Source organism: Styela clava, chromosome 14 (genome assembly GCF_964204865.1).
Source record: "Styela clava chromosome 14, kaStyClav1.hap1.2, whole genome shotgun sequence".
Taxonomy (NCBI): domain Eukaryota; kingdom Metazoa; phylum Chordata; class Ascidiacea; order Stolidobranchia; family Styelidae; genus Styela; species Styela clava.
In genome coordinates, this window is record NC_135263.1 from 11,462,664 (window position 1) to 11,473,643 (window position 10,980).

Genomic DNA, 10,980 nt, shown 5'->3' on the forward strand with positions numbered 1-10,980 from the left:
GTTGCTTCTCAATATCATGTTATGTTCAATGAAAGGACACGTTGTAGCTTTGGATTCAGCTTTATTAATACGAATTGCATGCCACAAAATTAGGTAAGATGATATCCAATACTGTATACAGCAATATACATGTCAGGTCGAGGTCTATTCGAGGCTTAGTCAGCAAATCTTCTGTGTATTTAATTTACAAAATATATTAGAAATACCAGCAAAATGTTTCAGGCAGCGTTTTCGAAATAGATGAATTACTTTTTGGTATGTTGAATAGTCCTTTTCAAACGGAATATACAACTTGCCCACGGTGATATGAAGATTTATACTGCAAAATAAAGTGAATGGTTGAATATAATTTTGATAAATATCAAAACCAATATAGAAACTACAACTTCTTACGATAGAATTGATTAAAATCATATATATGTATATGCATTTCGGAACTTACCTTAGGTAGCGCGACATGCGTTGGTCAACCAATTCAGCAACGACTACGTCTTACGATAAAGGTTTTTCGAAGCATGCAGGGGTACGGCATATAGTGGAATCGGCATATTTCCAGTTGTTACTGAATTTCGAGTTTGCTTTTTACTCTTATTCGAAGAAGACGAACATTTGCAGGCATTACAGCAGCATATACAGTGAAAAACAGAAAGAACAAATGCGAAGGAAATTCCAATCCCAGCACATTTCACATACCTCGAAAGGCGAACTAAAAAAATGAAAAGGAAATCCAGATAAGAACACTTTTGTATTTAAAAATCTCATTCCCATAACTACATAGACGTGTGTTATTTTAGTTTTATCCCGTGTTAAAGACACGCTTGAAATAAAGCTAAAGACATTCATAAATTAATGGCGATAAGCAGACCCCTTTTACGCGTTCACAAAAGTATTAATATATATATGCAATATTTGCCCAGCACCTATTTAGTTGTTCTACAATGTCGGTGTCTTTGAGAACATACCCAGCACAAGTACAAAAACAATCGAATTTCGTATCTCCATTCCAGTCCCCGTACCTTTTTCTCATCGGCTCGGTTTCGCGCCAAGCTCTGTTCGCGAACAGCGTGGTGATTCACCGTGGAGTTTCCGCAGTGAAATATTACAATTTAAATCAGTGCTGAGAGACGACGAAAACTAACCTAATCATACCCGCATGTATTAGCTTTATATTTACCACAGTTATCCACTTCGCTTACGAGATCAAATAAACCCAGACTGATTTAATATAGGCCATTCGCAGTTTTGCTTTACTAGTACTCGTACTTGCATCTGCATGGCTTAATCTTTGAGTCAAGCATATCACTACTGGCGAGATCAAACAGATAGCTGCAGCAGCAGCGCTCGGTCCCTGCGGGGCCGCTCGTCGCTTTCGTTTGCGGCCGAAGCAATCGCCTGCGGCCGTACTCTGCTTGGACGCGATGTCCACGCACTCGCCAGGCGAGTGCTTTGCTTTTCGACTTTACTCGCCCTACCTGTACCTTGCCCTTCTGTATCCTGTTTTTCACATTGATCTATATCACCGAAACAGCAATAAAATCCACCACGGCAACAGCATCCCTCTGAAACACATGATTTACTATTCAACATTGCAATATGCCAGATAAACCGAATATGCCAAATTTCATAGAGTATGGTAGCTAATGTTGTGTCACAGAATACTAGAACATCAAAAGATGTTCGTCTCGCTCTTAAGAAAATCAGAGTTTCGCAACTCCAAAATGTGGAACAAGTTTTGTGGGTGCAACTTGTTGGTACCAAGCACCCCGCTTGAAATCCTACAAAAGTTTATTTCAGCTATAACATTATAAAGTATAAAGTAGTAAAGAGCCATATTTACAAATTATATCGCATTGAGAGTTATGGAAAATTTTTGTTATGTATTCGCATTTCTATAAAACGCGAAACTAATTATTGATATATACTATATATCTATGGAGCTGAAGAAGAACTTAAATATATACTCTACCCACCTGGACAGTGGTATCCTGCTCCGCAGTAATCGTAGGCCTATAAATAAAGAGCATTGCTGAGTTTTAGAACGATATTCAGTATAAGCAGAAAACGAATTTTCTAACGCTTTATACCAGAGATCGTCAATCAATTACTTAGAAATCTGAACAAACTTTCATGAACACATAAGCGACGCAAAAATATTTCAGTTGAAAATGGTTGTGGGGGCAAAATTTATTCTTTCACGTGAAAGTGTCATTGCTTGCATAAAATAATCCTAAAAATAAAATCATAAAAAATAAATAAAACCACAAAATATTTACCCGTACCTTGGATTCTACGATGATTGTCAACAATATTCCAACAACAAAGAAATTCATTTTGTGAATTCGACCGATATATGTCAAAACAAATACTCACTTATATATATTTATATACACTTATCCTGTAATAAAATTTTAATGACACTTCCCTGCTAATTTTTAATTATCATTATTATCTATGAATATAATCAATTTGGACGGAAAGCCATCACCAGCCTCCACTGCAATCTACTGAATGGATCAGAAATATGATAATCGTCAAAAGAAACAAATATTTCCTGATTATCATATTACAATATCACAATAATATAATATTTAGATATTGGTATATTTCTATCAGAATATCACTAGTTTATTTTTTTTTAACAATTTTACAAAGATTCAATATAATCTCAAAAACAATGTTAGAATATGTAACATAAATATTGTGTAGTGGGCTTAGATAAATTTGTTTGTGAAACATCATTTCTCACCCACGCTCGAATCCTATTCTTGATATTCTTTTGTTTCGCAGTTTCGTGGGCTATTTCCTTGTTATTGAATGACAGGGCAAAAGGCGGTTTACACCGTTGATATATCATAAATTGTTGCTAAACTGCTATCAAATATTACAAATGAAAATATTTACGATCATAACGTATATCTGCGTACAAAAAAAAACATAACACCCTCTTAAAGATCAATTGAAAACATCCTATTAAAGTATATCTTTGCATAATTCGCGATGAATCTACACTGATATACTTAATACCCTTCGTTACCGCGACGTAAAACTGCTTTATACTTCAAATTTTGCACTTCAATATATTGATAATTGAACAATCCTAAAGCGCCAGTGATATATTTGGAATAGTTTATATATACATTGAAAAGGCATCATAGAGCAGGGGTCCGCAACCCCCGGCACGCGTGCCAGTCATGGCACGCGACGAGATTTTATATGGCACGCGGCGTCGTGAACATTTTTCCAAAAAAAAACATGATTTAAAATGTTAAAATATTGAAAATAAATAACCGTACATGCGGTGCAAAACGCGTGGTTATTTTTGCTTTGTTTTATTGATACGTCAATATAATTTTTTTCAATATTTTCACGACATTATTGCCCGCTTTCATGCTGGTATTTGCGTTTTATTACCAATTTCAAGAATTGTTGATCTGCTGTGAAAATGTCGTTGACAAATTAAACGTCATTTTAAAACCTACACACAAAAAACTGACTGAGAAGAATGAAGCTTTTAAAAAGGATCTTTCACGTTTCAAAAAAGCAAAGTAGTATTTTCAACAAAAGTCATTCTCAGTGGAATTCAAAGTACGGAAAGTGGCCATAAAATGCAGACTGTATCGCTAATCGTTGGAAGCCTTTTACCGTTGGTAATTTCATTAAAAAGTATTTATCAATTGTTTCGAAGTTCTCTTTGAGAATGTGCCAAATAAAAATGTCATTCTCTCAAGAAATTAAAATCACCCAGTGTCTGCTCTGAGTGAGAAAAAACAAGGGCAGGTATCTTACTAAAACCTAGGGTTATTGTGAATATTTCTTTGTATATTACTCGTGTTGTTTCTCGATGAGGTAACGGTGGTAACGGTTTGATATTAAACAAGCTTCTTATTTTAAGCTGAAGACGTCAACAAAGATCAGAATCTCAACGACGAATAGTCTGCTACAAGAAGAGTCCTGCAAGACAAAATCTGACCTGGAACCGAAACTGAAACAAATGTTGCCTATAGATAGCTCTATGCGTTCATAAACCATACTTATACTTTTTTTTTCATTATTTCTTAAACGTGAAAGTGTCATTGGCTGCATAATCATAAATATACTGCATAAAAAAAGTTCTGACAAGATCTTTTATTAGCTCAAAAATCAGTGTCAGTGTTGCTTCTCAATAACATGTCCTGTTCAATGAAAGGACACGTTGGATTGTTGGATTCAGCTTTATTAAAACAAATTGCACGCCACAAAATTGGGTAAGATGATATCGAATATACAGCAATATATATGTCAAGTCGGGGTATATTCGTTTAGTCTTCTGTGTATTTAATCTCCAAAATACAATACAAATAACAGCAAAATGTTTCAGGCAACGTTATCGAAATAGATGAAAAGCCTTTTGGTATGTTGGATAGTCGTTTTCAAACGGAGTTTAACACTTGCCCACGGTGATATAAAGACATTGACTGCAAAATAAAATGAATGGTTGAATATAATTTCGATGAATACCAAAACCAATTTAGCAACGACTACGTCTTACGATAGAATTGATTGAAATCATTTATATATATATAATTCTTTCGAAACTTACCGTAGGTTGTGCAGCATGCAGGGGTATGGCATGCAGTGGAATCGGCTTATTTTTATTTGTTACTGAATTTCGAGTTCGAAGACGAACATTTGCAGGTACCACAGCAGCATTTACAGAGCACATAAACAGTAAGAAGGAATAAGAAGGCAATTCCAGATGCAAATAATTTTGCATGCCTTCGAACACGACCTAGAATAGGTAAAAAGTAAATCCAGATAAAAACACTTATGTATTTTCAAATCATCATTTTCAAGTTATTCACATAACTAAATATAGATGTGTTTTATTTTAGTTTAACCCATGTTAAAGACACGCTTGAAAAAAGGGCGAAAGAAATTCATAAATAAAGACTATGGCGATATGCAAGGCCTTCGTTTACGCGTTCACAAAAATGTTAATATATTTATATATATATATATATATATATATATATATATATATATATATATATATATATATATATATATATATATCTAATACGGTAGTTAAGTAGACATACCGTGCTAAAAAAGCGACAGTTATGTAGACGGAAAAATTGGGTAGACATTTTCCTGTCCGCTTAATTATTCCACGTTCCATAATTAAAACGTTTTGCGATATTTTGCTGAAATCTCTTTTTCTCTGATAAAACAGTATCAAAAATAATATGTTCTTTCAATATTTTTTAAATAATAGCACATTTTCGCCAACTTTAATGGGACAGTAGTTCTGCTGGTTTATAATCAACGGGTTTAATTTTCGTACATAAAGTGGACATTTTATTTATGCAAAAATCTTTTAATTTTTCGGTATATGTTTTTACGATTTTTGGAGAGTAGGTTTGATAATTTTGATACAATAACCAGGCAGAACATGAAGATCGTCCGTTCTGTTTTTTGCAATATAAGCTCAATAAACTGAAAAGGACCTCAATTCACACTCCGTACTAAAGAGGCTTTGTGTCGCAATAGTAAAACTGTCGGGTTCGCCGAGAACTTTGCCGTTTGCCGTTTACCACGTTTGCCGTTTTGTTCGCAAGTAACCTGGGCGCCGTGAGGGGATTGGGATCTTCATGAGTGCGTGATTGCCGAAATTTAGATAAAATAGAACAGTTGTGTTTGGAGAAGCGTTCCAAGTCTTTTGTGTCAGGTGTTATCAGTTACCCAGTGAATTGAAGTCGAGTCATAATAACTTGAAACAAGGATTTCAACGTCACCGAGGAATGCTGCTGGAAATCATCACTCATCGGATAAGGTGATTAGTCATAACGATTTTTAATATTAGGGTTACTATATTTTTGGTGTTGAGATTTTTCACGTAATCCAGATTATCAAAATTTAGACCATCAAAATAATGATACGACTGGGTTTGCGTTTGTAAAAGTGTGTAATTCAGAAGGATTCCAAATCCAGACGAAAATACAAACGAAGAATGTGAAAATTCAATGAATTCAATTTTTTGTCGAAAAAGAAGGATATACGAGAAGTGAGTGGTTGACGTTTGTATAGTTTGGTGTAAATAAAAATATCTAATACACCGCTCCATATTAGATTAAAATATTTCCTCTTCGGAAAACAGTTTTGAAGAATTGCATTGCTAGCAATTTTGTTTTGTGATTTGGCACATATCCCTGAGTTATTTTACCATCCTCATCTAGTTATTTACTGGGCTGTATTTTTTGTTCACATTTAGGTGACTCTCCAACGAGATGGCCCACGTTTCAGAACTTGGCAGACGGAAATGCGGGTAGTGATTCGGAGAAAGCTGTGCCAGGAGGTGACTAAATGAGTTTGCTATGCTTGTTTTTTTATTAAATACGGTATCGTAAATTGATACCAATGAATGGTAATAAACCAAATCATAATATCATTTGTAGCCCATCACAAATAGCGCAGCTATCTACGAATAATTGTAGTGCACCGTTTAGAAACCTGGTTTATTTGAGTAATAATGCAATTATCCATTTCAAACATTTCGTTTGTTCGATCAATCAAGAGTAGCGTAATTCTGAATTGGACTAAAACACTGTGATGATGTTTCGTGACTTATGCATGTATTTTTGACCAAAGTTTCAGATAAGTCAACAGAGTATACCGCACCATCTTCAGAGTCACTTTCAATAAGCAATGTAAGTGATTTCAAAGAAAACCATATATATGGAAAAGAAAAATGCTGTAAATCAATTCAAAAAAAAGCTTCTAAACAAAAGCGAACCAGAAAAGAAACTACGAAAGAAAAATAATTGCACGGATTGGTATATCTTGTGAGAAGTTTATTGTAAAGCTTTAAGACATCTCTGTATAATTCATAAAGATGAACCGGCAGTGAGCATAATCTTGTCTCTCCTCAACAACTTAACCTAGTGGGCATATCCACATTCGTATACATACTTGGCACACATTTTTACTATTCAATTATAAATTCAAAATAACAATCATGTTTTTGTATTCCGAGTTGGTGAAAAAATTTTAAATAAATTGTGCAAAGATTCTAAATTGGTATTGAGGTTCAATAATTTCATTTTGATCGCTTGTATAGTTGACTGTATAATCAATCACTGCTATAATTAGGCGCCCTGATAGGTTGACATTTGAGTTATAATTGGTGTAATGTTTCTCATTTTAGTTGACATGGCAAAATTTCGTTTCGCATTCATAGGCCCCATTGAAAACGTCCCTTAATTGAACATTTGAGATATGTTGTGTATAATGTTTCTCGATATTTTATTCAGAATTTCGTGTTTTAATTACATACCTTCTGAAATGGTTGAAATTTTTTTTGACTGCTTCTCAATATTATTGCCATTCCAAAATATCATTTTGCATTTACATGACACACTTACGTAGCTAAGTAGATGACGATTTGCGATTTATTTTCTGTTTTGTTTTTCAATATGGTTTCAAAATTTTGTTTTATAATATTTGTCACTCTCAAGTTATCGGATAGGTGAACAGAGATAAATTTTGAGCAATTTTCCACAACATCAAAATATGATTAGTATTCGAAATTTCGTATTTCAGTTAAATTTCACACACTGTGAAGTGTAAGTGTGTGAGATATATTTTGTGTAAGATTTCTCAATACGATTCCAGAATTTTGTTTCAATAGTTGTATGCCACACTTAGGTGGTCGGATATGCGGACATTTGAGATATATATTTTGTGTAATGTTTCTCAAAATTATTTCAGAATTTTCATTTCAATTTTTGCATGTCCACACTTAGGTGGTCGGATAGGTGGACATTTGAGATATACTTTGTGTAATGTTTCTCAATATGATTTCAGAGTTTTCATTGTGATTGTTTTATGCCACACTTAGGTGGTCGGATAGGTGGACATTTGAGATATACTTTGTGTAATGTTTCTCAATATGATTTCAGAGTTTCCATTGTGATTGTTTTATGCCACACTTATGTGGTCGGATAGGCGGACATTTGAGATATATTTTGTGTAATGTTTCTCAATATTATTTCAGAATTTTCATTTCAATTTTTGTATGCCCCACTTAGGTGGTCGGATAAGTGGACATTTGAGATATATATACTTTGTGTAATGTTTCTCAATATGATTTCAGAGTTTTCATTGTGATTGTTTTATGCCACACTTAGGTGGTCGGATAGGTGGACATTTGAGATATACTTTGTGTAATGTTTCTCAATATTATTTCAGAATTTTCATTTCAATTTTTGTATGCCACACTTAGGTGGCCGGATAGGTGGGCATTTGAGATATACTTTGTGTAATGTTTCTCATTACGATTTTGGAATTTTCATTTTAATGTTTCATGCCACACTAAGGTGGCCGGATAGGTGGACATTTGAGATATACTTTGTGTAATATTTCTCAATATGATTTCAAGAGTTTTCATTTTGATTGTTTTATGCCACACTTAGGTGGTCGGATAGTTGGACATTTGAGATATACTTTGTGTAATGTTTCTCAATATGATTTCAGAAGTTTCATTTCAATTCTTGTATGCCATACTTAGGTGGCCGGATAGGTGGACATTCGAGATATAGTTCGTGTAATGTTCTCAATATGATTTCAGAATTTTCATTTTTATGTTTATTGCCACACTTAGGTGGCCGGATAGGTGGACATTTGAGATATATTTTGTGTGATGTTACTCAATATGATTTAAGAATTTTCATTTAAATGTTTAATGCCACACCTAGGTGGCCGGATAGGTAGACATTTGAGATATACTTTGTGTAATGTTCCTCAATATGATGTCAGAATTTTCATTTCAATTTTTGTACGCCTCACTTAGGTGGCCGGATAGGTGGACATTTGAGATATACTTTGTGTAATATTTCTCAATATGATTTCAGAATTTTTATTTCAATTCTTGTACGCCACACTTAGGTGGCCGGATAGGTGACATTTGAGATATATTTTGTGTAATATTTCTCAATATGATTTCAGAATTTTTATTTCAATTCTTGTACGCCACACTTAGGTGGTCGGATAAGTTGACATTTGAGATATATTTTGTGTAATGTTTATCAATATTATTGGAATGCCATAATTTTGACTTGGTATTGATATCTTGACACTCACAACATAGCATCTGTTTAATCTATATGTTGCACCATAGGGTTGGAATAGGCGAACATTTGTGATATGCTCTGTGTATTTCTCAGTTTCAAATATATAACACGTTCGGATCAATTTGTTTCGATTTGTCTACCTTCACGTTGCATTTCGAGTATTTTTTGATATGGAAGATTATTTCCAACACCAAACAAAGTGCATCTCCCTTGCACGAAAGACTGAACATTGAAAAAGGAAATGCTATTTTTTGTGATAAATATTGCTAAATGGTTCGAATCCATCGGAAATTAAAGCAAGGTCATACGCTTTAAAATGCGTATTAAAATAAAAGCAACATCATTTATGTAGACATCCAGGGCGACATATAAGAGGGGTCCGGCTTAGTGCCGAAATAGGCTAAAACATTTGGTGGTCTGAATTAAGTGGACGAATTAAGCGGACAAAAATTTTATATCTGTTATCGAGAGGATTGTGTTGACTCTTTTTCTCCGTAGTTGTCAACGGCTCTCGCGCTCTCCAAGCACGTATTCAAAAACAATGATACGGACACAGGAACGACGTCCGCTTAAGTACTGCAATTATGGCAGGTCCGTTTAACTACCGTAATAGAGTTATATATATATATATATATATATATATATGCAATATTTCTCCACCACTTATTTAGCTGTTCTACAATGTCATTGTCTTTGAGGACATACATATCTCAAGTACAAAAATAATCGAATATAATATCTTCATACTATCCCCCGTACCTCTTGTCCATCGGCTTCGCGTTGGTTTCTCGCCTTGCTTTGTCACACGGTTTGCGAACGGCGTGGTGGTTGACCGTGGAGTTTCTGCAGTAAAATATTACAATTCAAATCGGTGCTGAGAAACCAAAACTGATTTAATGAGCCATTCTAAGTTCCGCTTTACGAGTACTCGTACTTGCACCTGCATGGCTTTATCTTTGAGTGGAGCATATAACCATTATCAACGGGATAACCGAATAGCTGCGACGCTACGCTTGGTCCTAGTGGGGCCGCCCGGCGCATGCTCGTCGCCTTCGTGTACGCCCGAGGCAATCGCCTGCGGTCGTACTAGGCTTTGACAGTCGCTGTCCGCGACGTCCACACACTCGCCAGGCAATGCCGGCCGAAGCGCTTTGTTTTTCGACTTTGCTTTCTCATGCCTGACCTTGCCCTTCGATATCCTGTTTTTCACATTGATCTGAATCACCGCCGAGACAGCAGTAAAATCCACCACGGCAACAGCATCCCACTGAAACACATGATTTGATATTCAGCATCGTAATATACCAGATAAGCTAACTATGCCAAATTTCATAGAGCATGGCAGCTAATATTGTGTCTCAAAATACTTAACTAGAACATTAAAAGATGTTCGTTTCGCTTTTCAGAAAATCAGAATTTCGCAACTCCAAAATATGGGACAATTTGAGCTGAAGAAGGAAAACTTGAATTTAATTAAAACTCTACTCACCTATACAGCGGTATCCATTCCCGCAGTGATCGTAGGCCTATAAATAAAAACATTACTAAATTTTATAACTATATTCAATATAAACAGAGAAACGAATTTTCTAGATATTATTCTAACGGTTCATAGCAGATAACTTCAACAAAATAATTGGAGATCTGAACAAAGTAAAGTAAAGTATATCTTTGCATATTTTGCGATGAATCTACACTGATATACGCAACCCCCGGCACGCGTGATATTGATACGTCAATATAATTTTTGTCAATATTTTCACGACATTATTGTCCGCTTTCATGATGGTATTTGCGTTTTATCACAAATTTCAGGGATTGCTGACAACAGACTTTGTGTTTGTTTGTCGTAATAACCATCTGCTGTGTCGTT

The 10,980-nt window shown here is 34.8% G+C and overlaps 1 protein-coding gene and 1 long non-coding RNA gene across 3 annotated transcripts; one reads left to right on the forward strand and one right to left on the reverse strand.

Annotated features, from left to right (window-relative positions):
- Nucleotides 1–41: 41 nt before the first annotated feature.
- LOC120341009 (uncharacterized) lies at nucleotides 42–2,526 on the reverse strand. 2 transcript variants are annotated; one of them, XM_078120136.1, is made up of 5 exons: nucleotides 2,280–2,526; nucleotides 1,971–2,007; nucleotides 1,479–1,559; nucleotides 443–706; nucleotides 42–319 (listed from the first exon to the last, which is right to left on the reverse strand). In XM_078120136.1, exons 1-4 carry the CDS (start codon nucleotides 2,328–2,330, stop codon nucleotides 486–488), a joined length of 390 nt encoding a protein of 129 aa, XP_077976262.1. In that variant the 5' UTR covers nucleotides 2,331–2,526; the 3' UTR covers nucleotides 42–319; nucleotides 443–485. The 2 variants fall into 2 exon arrangements, with proteins under 2 accessions (XP_077976262.1, XP_077976261.1); XM_078120135.1 differs by having other exon boundaries at nucleotides 1,473–1,559; nucleotides 2,280–2,505.
- Nucleotides 2,527–5,035: 2,509 nt separating this feature from the next.
- Nucleotides 5,036–7,760, forward strand: LOC144432186 (uncharacterized). The gene is made up of 3 exons (XR_013480445.1): nucleotides 5,036–5,812; nucleotides 6,251–6,334; nucleotides 6,628–7,760. It is a non-coding gene; the product is annotated as an uncharacterized LOC144432186 (long non-coding RNA).
- The last annotated feature ends 3,220 nt before the right edge of the window (nucleotides 7,761–10,980 follow it).

Coding starts and splice junctions, on each gene's coding strand:
- LOC120341009 (XM_078120135.1), bottom strand. CDS start 2,330: ATGAATTTCTTTGTTGTTGGAATATTGTTGACAATCATCGTAGAATCC. Junction 1,560..1,970: donor AGCAGGATACCACTGTCCAG/GTGGGTAGAGTA, acceptor CATGTGTTTCAG/AGGGATGCTGTTGCCGTGGT. Junction 707..1,472: donor TACAGAAGGGCAAGGTACAG/GTAGGGCGAGTA, acceptor TCATTTTTTTAG/TTCGCCTTTCGAGGTATGTG.